We start from the raw sequence: 14,240 nt of genomic DNA, 5'->3' as shown, positions 1-14,240 counted from the left end.
CTGCTGAATCAAACCTTTATCATGGAGTTGCCCTTTGTTAGAAATGCTTTTTGTTTTAGTCATTTCGTTTGATATTGACATTGGCTAGTATATTGCTTGGTATATTACCATCTTTTGGTTTTTTTGAAAAATCTTCTTTTGCCCTCATGTCTTAGATGCCTCTTTTTATTTATTTTTACAAAACAATTTATTTTCTTTTTTTCATTTTATATTTTTGGCTGCATCAGGCCTTAGTTGCGGCACGTGGGATCTTTCGTTGCGGCATGGGCTCTTCGTTGTGGTACGCGGGCTTCTCTTTAGTTGTGGCGCGGGCTCCAGGGTGTGTGGGCTCTGTAGTTGTGGCTCACAGGGTCCAGAGCACATGGGCTCTGTAGTTTGTGGCACGTGGGCAGGCTCTCTCTTTGAGGCTCACAGTGTGGGCTTTGTTGCCTCATGGCATGTGGGATCTTAGCTCCCCAACCAGGGATCGAACCTGCGTCCCCTGCATTGGAAGGCAGATTCTTTACCGCTGGACCACCAGGGAAATCCCTTAGATGCCTCTTTTCAATAGCATATAACTAGATTTTATTTTTAAATCCTGTCTGACGATTTTCACTTTTACCTGGAAAATTAGTTTATTTACTTTTGTAGTGATTGTTGATATAGTAGAAATGAATTGAAATATCAATATCTTATTTTGAGCTTTCTAAATGATCTGCTTTTTTCTGATTCTTTCCCTCATCCCTCTTATTTTGGACTGATTGTGGTTTTCCCCCATTCTTGGTTGGAAATTACACATTCTGTGTGTGTTTTAGCTGTTATTGTACCTATTTTAACATGCGTATATAGTGTAAAATGTAAAACAGTGTCATCCTTCTTACTGTTTTTCTTTTGTTTGGAAAATGTAGTTATTTTTCATAAAATATGTCATCTATCATATAATGGGTTTATTATTTTTAATGAATTAATAACTTTATAATGTTCTCAGTTTAAATTTTTAATGTTTTTTCTTAAAGTCTAAAGGTAACTAATATCTTTACCTTCATCTTGAATGATACAAGGACCTTAGAATGCTTTAACTCTGATCACACCCGTCCCAGATTATATGCTATTATCTGGTTTTAGTTTTGGCTCTTTCTTCTCCATCCTCCTCCACATACACATACAGCAGACATTATTATTTTCTTCACAGTTGGTGTTTGTCTAGATTTGCCCACATATTTGCCAATATCTTTGCTCATCATTTGTTTTTGCATCTCAGACCTTCAATCGAGCTCATTTTCTAGAATATTCTTTCAGTAGAATCTTTGATGGTAAACTCTGTCTTTGCCTAAAAATATCTTTACTATGTCCTTGCTCTTGAAAATTGGTTCTGCTGTGTGTAGAACTCTAGGGTGACAGTGAAATTCTCTCAGGACATTGACAATATTGCACTGGCACCTCCTTTCCATTGTTGTCGAATCAGTCTAATTGTAGTATGTCATTTCTTTTCTTGCTGGATACTTTTTTAAAACAGCTTTGTTGAGATGTAACTCACATACCATACAGTCCACTCAAAGTAAAATCCACTGGTTTTTTAGTATGTTCACAGATATGTTCAACCATGAACAGAGTCAGTTTTAGAACATTTTCATCACCTCAAAAATCTCATACCCCTTGAGAAACCAAAAAATTCATGTGACTTGCTTTATTGTGACATTCTTTCACTTTATTAAAAAAAAACTCATACCTTTTAGCCATCACCCCCATCTTCCTATTTAGAGGTTCTTAAGCAACTTTTAATCTATTTTGTGTCTTTAGAGATTTGCCTATTCTGGACATTTCACATAAATGGAATCATACAATATGGGGTCTTTTTTTCTTTTTCTTTTCTTTTTGTTTTTGGCTGCCCTGCGCTGCATGCAGGATCCTAGTTCCCCAACCAGAGATCAAACCCAGGCCCCTTGCAGTGGAAGCACGGAGTCTTAACCACTGGACCGCCAGGGAAGTCCCTAATATGGGGTCTTTTTTGACTGGCTTCTTTTACTTAGCATAATGCTTTCAAGATTCAGCCATGTTGTCAGCATGTATTAGTACTTCATTCTTTAACCTGTTATCTTTTTTCCATAACGTAAAATTTACCATTTTAACTATTTTAAGTGTTATTAATTGTTATAAATTGCATTCATAATGTTGTGCAACCATCACTGCTATCTATTTTCAAAACTTTTGTATTACCATAAACAGAAACTCTCTAGCCAGTAAGCAATAACTCCCCATTCCTCCTCCACCCAGCCCCTGGGAACCTCTAACCTACTTTCTGTCTATGAATTTGCCTATTCTAGGTGCCTCATATAAGTGGAATCATACAGTATTTGTCCTTTTGTGTCTGGCTTCTTTCACTTAGCGTGTCTTCAAAGTTCATCCATGTTATAGCATGTGTCAGAACTTCATTTTTATGGCTGAATAGTATTCCATTGTATGTTTATACCACATTTTGTTTATCCATTATCTGTTTATGAACCCTTGGGTTGTTTCTACCTTTTGGCTAACATGAATAATGCTGCAGTAAACGTTGGCATGCAAGTGCCTGTACAAGTCCCTGCTTAGAATTCTTTTGGATACATACTTAGGAGTTCTTCCAGGCAGGGACTGAGCCTCTTATAACCCAGGTATTTAGTATTGTAAACTTCATAAGAGCAGACCTTTTTGTCTGTTTTATCCACTGCTTAATAAGTACTTGTTACATGAGTGAATGAATGAATAGGAACTATTCATAAATGTTTGTCAAATAATTGCAATATACTTGAGTAGTTTTCATGATGCTGACTAGAGAGTTTCTTGCTCAGCATGGCAGAGGGGAAGGGGGCCTGCTTTTTTTCTTTTTCTTTTCTTTTTTTCTATCTTTTAAAAAATACTTATTGAAGTATACATACACAAAATTACTTATAAGTGATCAGCTCAATTAATTTTTATAAACCGAACGTATTTGTATAAATATCACCCAGATCAAGAAATAGGGATCCTAACTTTTAAAAGCATTAAAAGTCACAACTTGGCAGGCGCCTGACTCTGTAGTGACTGAGATGTGGTGGTTATCTATTTGCCAGAAAAGCAATTGTAAAGTCTTAGATGCACATGAATTTTTCCTTTCTAGATGTGATTAAAGGAGAATGTCAGATAGAATGCTGGGGCCTAGGGTGGCACTCGTTTCATACCCAACATGATAAACAGTATTGCTAATGGTTCATATTCTAGGGATGTGAGGCAGTGAGTTTTTTTTGTTTTTTGTTTTTTTTTACTGAAAGTTACTATATTTTGTGTACAATGTGGCAGACTTGGTCATAACATGTATTCTTCCGTTAAAAACAAGAAGATCCTATATATAAATCCACATTTATTACAAGTATGTTCATTCTTTATCAACCCATTTCTAAGTAAAGGAGTGGCAATATGGAATGCTGTACTTCAAAGTTTAGAATGAAGACTACTAAAATATGAGTTTGTTTAAAGAAGATCTTTGCTTTTGTTGCCTTCTCTAGTCCTATTTAATAATTTACTTTTTCAATTTCCTAACGTTTAAAGCAGGTATTGGCAAATTTTTTCTTAAAGGGCCAGGTAGTAAATATTTAGGTTTGAGTGCCATACTGTCTGTTACAAGTACTCACTCTGCTGGTGTAGCGCAAAAGCAGCTACAGACAATAAATACATAAATGAATGACTGTGTTCCAATAAAACTTTATTCACAATAACCAGCAGTGGGCTGGATTTGACCCACAGGTTGTTGTTTACCCATCCCTCCAATAGAGTATTATTTCCTTGTCTGATAAACAGATATTCTTAATTTAATGAACTCTAATTTATTGGTTTTTTTTATGTTTTATTTTATGGTTATCATTTTTTTTTAATGAAAGAAAAACACTGCCACCCTCTGGTCCTGAAGATATTCTACTCTAGTTTTCTTCTAGAACAAGTATCGGCAAACTTTTCCTGTAAAGGGCCAGATAGTGAATATCTTAGGCTTTGCAGGCCACTCAGTCTGTGTCACAACTGTTCAGCTCTGCTGTTGTAGTGAAAGCAGCCATGGCCAATACATAAATGAGTGACTGCGGCTGTGTTCCAGTAAAGCTTGATTTGCAAAAACAGGTGGACTGTAGTTTGCTGACCCCTGATCTAGAATAAAACCTCAACAAATGGATGCTCAAAATGAAGTGGTATAAGGGAACCAAGGAATCATTTACTAGTTTAACAAATTTATTATGTGATATTTGCCAAACTGAGGGCTACATGATTAATTAAATTCTGGTATATCCACTCACTGGAATATTAAGATCATTGAAAATGATCATTTTGAAGACCAAGTAACATGGGAAAATACTTTTAAGTGGGAAATCAGGATAAAAATTTTAAGTTTGTATCTTAATAAATATGGAATATTTATGGAATTTGGAATACATGAATTTTTGTTAGGTAGAAGAATCTTTTTCTGGTTTTCAAATTGTCTGCATTGTCGTTGTATTCCAAAAATAACTTTAAAATGGCATAAAGGGATGCCAATTAAAACTATTGTTTTTTTTTTATCACTACTATGTAGTATGAAAAAGAGAAGCTTTGTAAAACTATGGTTCAATGAAGTCCCAAAGCCTTTTTTCTTAGTATAAGATTGACATTTGAGGAAAATGCACTGTTGCTCTGTTCAAGATATATTGTCATTTTTTCTTTTATTTTTTATATTTTGACAGTGCCCTTATGTCTGCCATTTGTTGTATTTACTTACCAAAAAAGAGAATGGTGAGTATTTTCATTCAAGTTGTATTACATTCACTCTGTGGAATTAGCATTTGTATTGGCCTTTATAAAGTTAACTGTTAGCATTAGTTCTATGACAAGGTTTTGTGAGATTTCTTTTTAGTACTTTTATCTAAGAGCATCTGCTTAATGGATTAACTGAACAGCGTAATTATATTCTTAATGTGTTGTAAGGAGAAGCTACCTGAACAAGGTTTCTTTTTATTCTGAACCACAGACTAGTAATTCTTTTCTTTACCTTTTCTAGTCAAACCATTTCGTGTGAGAAAACTGCTTGATCTTCAGGCCAAAATGGTGAGTACTGAAAAGACCTAAGACTGGCCAGTGTACTCTGTGCTAGGTACCGAGCTAGGCTTTGGGGATGTAAAATCGAATGTGTCATTACCTTCAAGGAACTTAATTGCCTGGGGAGCTCAGTCAACAAAATAAAAAATCAGAATCAGACTGGGGTCAAGGAGGAGTGGTGATGGTGAGTAGAATTTAACTAGGCCAAGAAAGAAGAGAACGGCACTCTTGGCAGAGGGAACAGCATGAGCAAAGCCAGGTCGATACCAAATAGCAGAAACCGTTTACGGAACTGGGTTGGTATGGCTGGAAAATAAGTTAGGGAGTAGTCAAAAATGACTACTTTATTTCATTAAAGTGACTAGCTTATTTATTCTGTGGCTGTGATCTAGGAAAGCATTCTTTTCTGGATACTTAAACTTCAGTATATTCCCTGACTTCTATCTCTTGTCCTTACAGCTCTCTTGCATTGTTATTTCCACTATACCTGCCAGGTAACAGAAGTCTGTGAAGCTTTGGGTGTAAAACAATAGGAAGTTGTAGTGCCTATGCCTAACTGTTGAAGCCTGTGTAACCTATGTAGAGGCATTCAAATTTCATGAAAAATACAAACACATGTGCACATGTGTGCTTCTCCATTGTGAGGTTTCCTGTTGGTACAATTCAATGATTGTTCTTGTTTTATAGCTTCCTATTTTGGCTCTCTGGGTGCAGTATATTCTCGTAGCTCTCTGAGGATAGTAATGATAATGTTTTTGTCCAAATTTAATTTTATTTCACATTAATAGAAATTATGAAAAAGATGTACATTTTTCCATGTTAACAGCAAAACAATTCAATGGAATAAGAAAATCTTACCATAAATAAGATCTTGTTGATTTGTATTAACTGAGACAAGTATATGTTCAAGTTAAAAAAAGACTCAGTACAGTGTCTAAAAATTTTTAACCCAGACATTAAATATATGGCTTCATTATTAATATTCTATATAGTACATTACTAAATTACCCCATTATCAATGCCTATTTATAAAGATGTATTCATAAAATTGTTTTGATAAGCTGGATTTTGGTGACTGTGATCACATCCAGCAATACCGAGCCTGGAAGACATAGCCATGCTCACATGTAACTGAACATGTAAAATGGTAACAGGCATAATCAGCCCATGTAAGCAAATGTATTGGGTATGTGAATTTTTGATACCTGCAAAGGCATGTGTCCCCTCTATACCCATCCATGCCCCATAACTTCCCATCATGATGGACACAGAACAGACAAATTGTCTTTCTGGTGGCAAGCATAAATGGTGGGAAGTGGAGCAGGCATGTTGTTATCTTATATGCACCAGGTCCTTTGAGAGCAGTCTTTGGAAAAGGAAGGGGGAGTTCCTTTCTTGTTTATTTGGTCTTTCATGGTAGAGGCTTTCCTCAAATACCTGGTAAACCTTGTTTGCCCATATTTAATAATAAAGCACTAAAATGGTCATTGCAAACTTGTGTACGTGAGCAGGACTTGTTCATTGTAGGATCTTGATGTTTCATTGGGAAATTCCCCAGATGATGGTGTCACTTTTCCTAAGAAATTCTCCTGGGGACTTCCCTGGTGGCACAGTGGTTAAGAATCCACCTGCCAATGAAGGGGACACAGGTTCGAGCCCTGGTCTGGGAAGATCCCACATGCCACGGAGCAACTAAGCCCGTGTGCCACAACTACTGAGCCTGCGTGCCTAGAGCCTGCGCACCGCAACAAACAGTAGCCCCTGATGGCCTCAACTAGAGAAAGCCCACGTGCAGCAACGAAGACCCAATGCAGCCAAAAAATAAATAAATAAAATAAAATAAAATAAAAATTCTCCTGTTTCCTGACTAGGGGTTGTATTAATCAGGCTTCTCCAGAGAAACAGAACCACTAGGATGTGTGTATATAGAGAGAAAGATTTTTATAAGGGATTGGCTCACAAGATTATAGAGACTCATAAGTCCAACATCTGTAGGGTGGGCCTGCAGGCTGGAGATCCAGGAGAGCTGATGTTCCAGTTTGAGTTCATCAGCAGTCAGCAGTCTGGTGGAGAATACTCTCTTGCTTGGGGGAGCTGGTATTTTTGTTCTGTATAGGCCTTCAACTGATTGAATGAGGCCCACCCACATTATGGTGGGTAGTCTGCTTTACTCAAGAGTCCACCCATTTAAATGTTAATCTCATCAGAAACACCCAGAACATTTGATTTGGGCACACCATGGCCCAACAAAGTTGACATGTAAGATTACTTGCCACAGGACTATAAACCTGGCTACTAGCACTCTGGGACTTAAGCAGTAGAAAAGATTGGGGATAGGTTATGGTACACTCCCTCAGTTCTGCAAACTGTATGAGTCCAGCTTTTATCTTCAGTGAGTAAAACCCTGATGTTTGCCAGTGTAGTGAAGGAATTTGGGGTTCTAACTGCTTCTTAATGTAGGCTTTCAACCAGTCCTTCTGTTTTTCAGCCCTCTTGCACCTCCACTTTTCAGAGGTATCTGATCCCTCAAATTCCTGAGCCTTTCTGGGAGTTCTCAAGCATGAATCTGCTGCTTTCGAGGCTTTTTCTGTTGCTGCCTTAGCTTTCGTTTTCTCTATTCTGCTAAGTTGGTTATTGTTTGTCCATCTTCATTTGAGGTTCCAAAATCTTGTTGAGACCTCACATGTGCTATTGTCTGCCTTCTTGTTCTCTTTGAACTTGTGCTTTATGCCTTTTTCCATTCCTTTACTTTTTAGTGGGGCTTTATGAGGACCCAGAATTAAACATGTATGTTCAGTATGCCATGTTTAATTGGAAGTCTCTCTCTTTCTTTTAAGAAAGTGTTAACTTCTTAACAATAAAGATAGGTTTGGTTAACTAGACAATAAGTTCTAAAGGTCTCTCCACTCCTAAGTATTTGTTCTTTCAAAAACATTCCAACTCAAAGCAAACACTCTGGTACTAATTGATAATGAGTACAGAGATCAGAAGATATTTCAGCATAGATAGCCTGGGTCATTTTGGTTTTGTTATCATAAATTCAATTTCAGGAAGCTATTATAAAATAGGAATACTGTATTTCTAATCCCCATTTTCTGCCTTCCTTATTTTGTATAGTAGTTGATTCAATAAAATAGTAATATAATGAAACAGTTTGGTTTCTTCCTTGGAATTTTAGTGGTATGCTTCCTCTGGATAGCCAGATATATCAAACACAGGTATCCAGCAGTAAGGACTTCTGTCATAAAATTAATGTTTTTGTAAAGACTTTTTCAGTTATATCAAGCTGTTTGACTTCTGCATACTAATTGTTAGATATCCTAGTGAATTTTCCAAGGATCATGATGCTAAGGTATTAATATTTCCTTTGCTCTGTTTTCTTGACTTCCCTTTTTGTTCTTCCACCTTCCTGTCTAAATCAAGAATGAGTAAACTTTGAGTCCTGAGTATTATACCAGTGAGAGTAAGCCATGCTAGCAGATATGACTGGTAAGCCTAAGGCACGGGCAGAGAAGAAGAGAGAAAATATAAGGAAGAAGTAAAATATGGAAAAAGATCATAAAAGAGAAGATGACAAGTTGGCGAGGGTTGCTTTATGATAGTTGATTTAAATGTTTGAGTTTCTATTCCTTGATTTTCTATAGCATCTTCCTATAGCTATATCACATAATAAAATTAGGGTCTGAATATATGTTTAATCTTCTTATTTTATTGTTACTTTTTTTTTTCTTACTGGCCACAGAATTGAAAATTGAAACTCTTTATTTTATTGCAGGGAATGCAGCCTCATCTCCAGGCTTTGTTGTCACTATATAAATTCTTTGTTCCTACTTTGATTTCTGTATCTTTGCCTATGAGGAAGAAGGTAAGGGATTAAGGAGCAGTAAGTCATATTGAGATAGAAATATGTTGTTTTGAGTAAGTTAATTTATAGATTTGGACTAAAATGTTTATATCATACTGTTTTAAGATCTAATATTGTGGCGCTGTTTCTGAGTTTTTTTAGGGATTAGCACTTCATTTTGATTCCATTCAGTGTATTCCATTCAATGTAATAGATTCCTGATTAGAAAAAAAAAACTTAAATGGATTTGCATGGGTGTAAAATATTTCATAATTAATATACTTTCAATTAATGAAGAGTTTTAGGTTTTATGCTGCTCCGACTTATGGATAACTCCTCTTGTGTACTTTACATTCAAATTTATAGATCTTTTTTAAGAATTCAGAGAATCTGTGGAAGACAGCTCTACTTGCTGTGAGGCAAAGGAATCAGGGACTTCCTCCAGAACCTCTAAAGTTGATGTTAGCTAATGTCCATCCTATAAAAAGAGTAAGTATCTAAAACCCCAAGTGACTTGCACAGTCTTCTTTTATTAAATTCAAACAATAACCATTCAGATGTTGGAAGAGATTATAGATATTTAAGTACATTTTAATTACCCAGTATTCTATGCAAACTATATTCAGACTCCATTCATTAAACCACCTTAACAAGTGCTTTTACATTTATAGTTTGTAATCTGCTTAGTCCATTGATAGATTGTTTTATTATCTTTCTTTTTAGAAATGGAATTCTCACTCAGTTATACCAGTGCTAAATTCCTGTAACTACAGTAAAGAAAGTGGGAAAAAGGGGATGAATCTTTCTGATTATTTCAGTAGCAATGGATCATTTCCACTGGAACAGCTTAAAAGCTTCCCTCAACTCTTACAGAACATCCATTGCTTAGAGGTATGTGACTGGACCATGTGCTTATTTGCATTTTCCATTTGATCTTCGTGGCCTTTATTTTTATTATATATTTCCTATCTGATGATTTCCTTGTTGCTCTGATCTCCTTTTTATATACTTACAGTTGACCGATTGTTCTGTCTTTGCAGCTGCCTTCTCAGATGGGTGCAGTGCTGAACAACTCTCTGCTACTACACTATATTAACTGTGTCAGAGATGAGTCAGTCTTACTGAGGCTCTATCACTGGTTGAGTCAAACATTACAAGAAGGTAAAAATTGATACTTAGAAGTGTTAGATGAATGAAGAAGGAATAAGATGGTTTACAAATGGGTTTCTTTTAAAAGGGTGCCAACTTCTAGACAGGAGGAGCCTTCATATGCTGTAATTATTTTTCCGGTAATCATGTATTCAGAGCCTGAATGCTGCTGTTGTAATTTTAAGGGGTAGTAAGAAAGGAGGTGTATTGTTAAGGAAACACTGCTGGATGGCCACCAAAACTCACTGGGTGGCTCCACTCTGATGACTGTCACAGTCCAAGGCCTCTTCATCTTTGTATGTTCAGAAACTTGCTGTTAAGCCCCCAGAACCATCAGATTAATGCTAACCAAACTCAGAGACTGTTGTGTAAGCCAGAATGTCAACTTTTTATTTCATAATAGAAGTAATTCTGGTGACCAAAATTTTCATGTTTGCTGACTAGAATAGCTGCTCTCTGCTATCAATATATATGGGGGCCACATTAGTCATCAGAAAGTTTCTTAATTATAGAACTGAAGGAAAAGGCAGTGAGGGAGTTTTTCATCCAGGCCATAGTAAAGCCTGATCATTTCATTCCTCCAAGGAGGTCGATTTCTCTAAACATAGTATTGAGTTCACCAGATTCTCTCTTTCCTGGATAAGTAAATCCCGACTCTTCAAGTGTTTAATGTCAGTTTTAGTCGGTTCCAAGATAACTCTCCTTTTCCTACTCAGTCTTTCTTTACATAGGATATGATACAGTTTGTTAGATTTCCACTAACTAAAGTTCTGCCACCCTTAGATTACCCCCAGCTCACCCTAATTGAAGTTTAGGCATTCTCAGACTTTTAATTCATACACTTATAGTCTTTTGGATTACTGTGTGGCATAAAGCTAATCACATTCATTATATGTGACATTTACTAGTTTATTTTTTCACCGTAAGCTTTCCCCCTATATTACCGAGTTCTTGAGAAACATCACACTATCACTTCCACATATATATTATAGTCTCCAGTGTGAGTTGGCTAGGATGTATGAGACAGATAGCTTGTTTATATTTGTCACTTATTTGTCACTTTGGAGTTGTGGTGGTTATGTTTTGTGTAGTTTTTAGTGTTGTGCAACTGGAGCCTTATGTTTAATATTTTTCTTCCAGAATGTATTTGGTACAAGGTGAATAATTATGAACATGGAAAAGAATTTACCAACTTCCTGGACACTATCCTCAAGGCAGAATGCTTCTTACAAGTAAGATTCTGCTTGTTTCCTACACACTTCACCATTTAAAAAAATATATATATATATAAATATATATATATATATATTTATTTATTTATTGAGCTGCGCTGGGTTTTAGTTGCGGCATGCAGGATCTTTAGCTGTGGCATGCGAACTCTTAGTTGAGGCATGTAGGATCTAGTTCCCTGACGAACTAGATCAAACCCAGGGATCGAACCCAGGGATCAAACCCAGGCCCCCTGCATTGGGAGCGTGGAGTCTTAGCCACTGGACTACCAGGGAAGTCCCACCACTTCTTAATTTATTTAGCTGTCCATTAAAAACCTTTTCTTTAGTGCTTGACGTCTTTTGTAAACAATATTTATTCAATTCAAAATTCATTATAAATAGAGCCAAGTTGCACTGTCGTTTATCTTTGTACTGTTGGATTTGAAGAAAGAATTTGTTAAATTATGCAAATAAGAGAGAATGGTCTAGGGAATTCCCTAGCTGTCCAGTGGTTAGGACTCCAGCGCTCTCACTGCCGAGGGCCTGTGTTCAATCCCTGGTCAGGGAACTAAAATCCCGTGAGCCCCCTATCCCCCCAAAAAAGAGAGAAAGGTCTATAATTTAAGAGAACAAACTGAAGATGTAATTGAATGCATTAAATTAATTAAATTAGCCAGTAAGATAAATCTCATAGGGTCACTACTTGTGCCCTTATAATCAACAGACATTTTTTGATTGTCGAATATGTTCCAGCCAATTAATTATTTGGCCTGGGTAACCCTGAGTTATACTTTTAAGCTGCCACTCAGGTATCAGCACCATCAAGAAGCCTTTACTCAGTCTGGGTTAGATGTTTGTTCTACGTGCTTCCTTAGCTCTGTGTTTACCTGTATCATGGTACTTTCAGCATCTGTTTTTCCACACATTATGAGCTCTGGACAGGTGGGAACCATGTCTAACTTTTCTTCATGTATGGGTGTTCAACTTGGTACCTGATATAAGAGATTCTCAATAAATGTTTGTTGAATAAATCTTAAGGGTTTGGTGTGAAACCATTGAATTAGAAGTTGGGTGTGGATAACGGTGGTGAGGATAAAAGGATGAATTTAGGTTGATTTTTTAGGTTTCCTGCTTGAGAGGATGATGATGGGAATATAAGAAAAGCAGGCTAGGAAGGAAAGATATATTTGATTTGAAAGATGCCTGTGGGATATCTAAGAGGTCCAGTAAGCAGTTAGATAATGAGCCTAGAGCTCAGGAATGAGATTTGGGCTAGAGATGCAGAAATTTAGGGCTCCTCATGATATAGGTGGTGGTTTTAGCTATGTTATAGATGCGATTGTCCAGAGAATTCATGTCATGAAAAGAAGGTCCAGAATAGAGTCTTGGTGCACGCCACTATTTAAGGCTCAGGACGACAAAGTTAAAAGGGAAAACCCTGGATCTTCACTCTGGTAAAAACAGAGACAGCCTAGACATTCAGCCCTCTCCAGATGGTGCTGCCCAGAGCTGGGTTTGGTCTATGGCCCCTAATGAAATTCCAGCCTTATTATACAACATTGTATACACTCTATTGACTATCATGTACTCCAAAATAATACAATTTCATTTATCTTTAAAAATATTCCATAACTTGACTTCTTACCTTCTTTCCAATTGATAAAGTTTTATGGTGTTTGAAAACTATGTTGATAAAGATGGTAATGTATCCAAATATTAATCATCTGCTCCTTTTTATGAGAAAGTCCTTTTTATATAATTAACAGCCTAATCCAAGGCTTTTAATTATATTTATGGCAAAAAAACATTAGTCTAAGTGTGAAACAACTATAGCACAAAGTAAACTGGTTGTTTCAAGAGTAATTACAATTGAAGAGTTCCATGCAATGTTTTACTATCAACTTGTGTTACAGGAGGGGTTTTATTCCTGTGAAGCATTCCTGTATAAGAGCCTTCCTCTCTGGGATGGCCTCTGTTGTCGATCACAGTTCCTTCAACTCGTGAGCTGGATTCCTTTTAGTAGCTTCTCTGGTATGTATCACGAAAATTTGGAGTCATTTAATTCAATGTAATATTAATTTAAAGGATTGAATAATTTTTTTTATTATTTTTAGAGGTGAAACCACTTCTTTTTGACCATCTATCACGGCTCTTCTTTACATCAACTATTTATTTCAAGGTAAAAAAATTGTCTTGCTTAGATTCAATAGGAAATATTAGTCTGTGGCTGGTGGTACACAGTTTTAAACCCACACTATAGCAGTGTTTTGTAACAGGAGTTGCTTGGACCTGGACTTGAGGTCCTGCATCATTCAAATCAAAGTTAATGTGTAGAATCTTCTGTTTTTAAGGTTTTGTTACATGTAATTTTCCTGAACTGTAACAGATGACAAAGTGAATGAACAGGTGGCAAATGAGTATTAATAAAAACAAACTGGGAAATAACTTAAGCATACTTAGTTTGATTGTTGTGGTTGATAATTTTGTAGATAGACTTATTCATTTCTCAAATGTGTATTGAGCACCCACTATGTGTTATAATATAGTCATTTTTCTGCTAATAAAATTGTTCTAACCTTATATAATAAAATTAAAAGTTATTAGTATTTTGCGGTGTGCTTCAAAAAAAAAACCCACTGTGACTTCCAGGGCTAAGTTTGAGAGCCAGTTTTTTATAGAATGGTTATTCCTTTTCTGAAAGAGTGACAATATAATTAATGTTTCTTTTATAACTTTTTTTCACCTTAAATCGCTTACTGTTTGCCACATTTACAGGAAAAATATATTGTCCTGGTTAGTGTTTGTCATAATCAACTGGTACTTTATAATTACCTATCACATTAACTTGGATTCAAGTTTTATTTATATTATTTGTAACTTTGTACTTTACCATGTCATGTCATTCACATGACAATACACACTGCTTCTGCCAGATAACACATTTTCAGAGACTTCATTTTGCAACTTTCTGTGATTCTCTTCCG

General features: G+C 36.2%; 1 protein-coding gene across 1 annotated transcript in view; it reads left to right on the top strand.

Moving 5' to 3' along the window:
• Positions 1–14,240, top strand: part of CENPI (centromere protein I) — a 45,379-nt gene that overhangs the window by 14,588 nt on the left and 16,551 nt on the right. The window contains 9 exon segments of the mRNA XM_007467973.1: positions 4,701–4,749; positions 5,015–5,061; positions 8,828–8,917; positions 9,263–9,385; positions 9,620–9,787; positions 9,937–10,057; positions 11,186–11,277; positions 13,170–13,287; positions 13,371–13,435. Coding sequence (XP_007468035.1) covers positions 4,701–4,749; positions 5,015–5,061; positions 8,828–8,917; positions 9,263–9,385; positions 9,620–9,787; positions 9,937–10,057; positions 11,186–11,277; positions 13,170–13,287; positions 13,371–13,435 — 873 coding nt within the window.

The sequence above is a fragment of the Lipotes vexillifer genome, unplaced genomic scaffold (genome assembly GCF_000442215.2).
Source record: "Lipotes vexillifer unplaced genomic scaffold, Lipotes_vexillifer_v1.1 scaffold152, whole genome shotgun sequence".
NCBI lineage: Eukaryota > Metazoa > Chordata > Mammalia > Artiodactyla > Lipotidae > Lipotes > Lipotes vexillifer.
The sequence above is the reverse complement of the archived record's forward strand: the minus strand, read 5'-3'. Positions and strand labels throughout refer to the sequence as shown.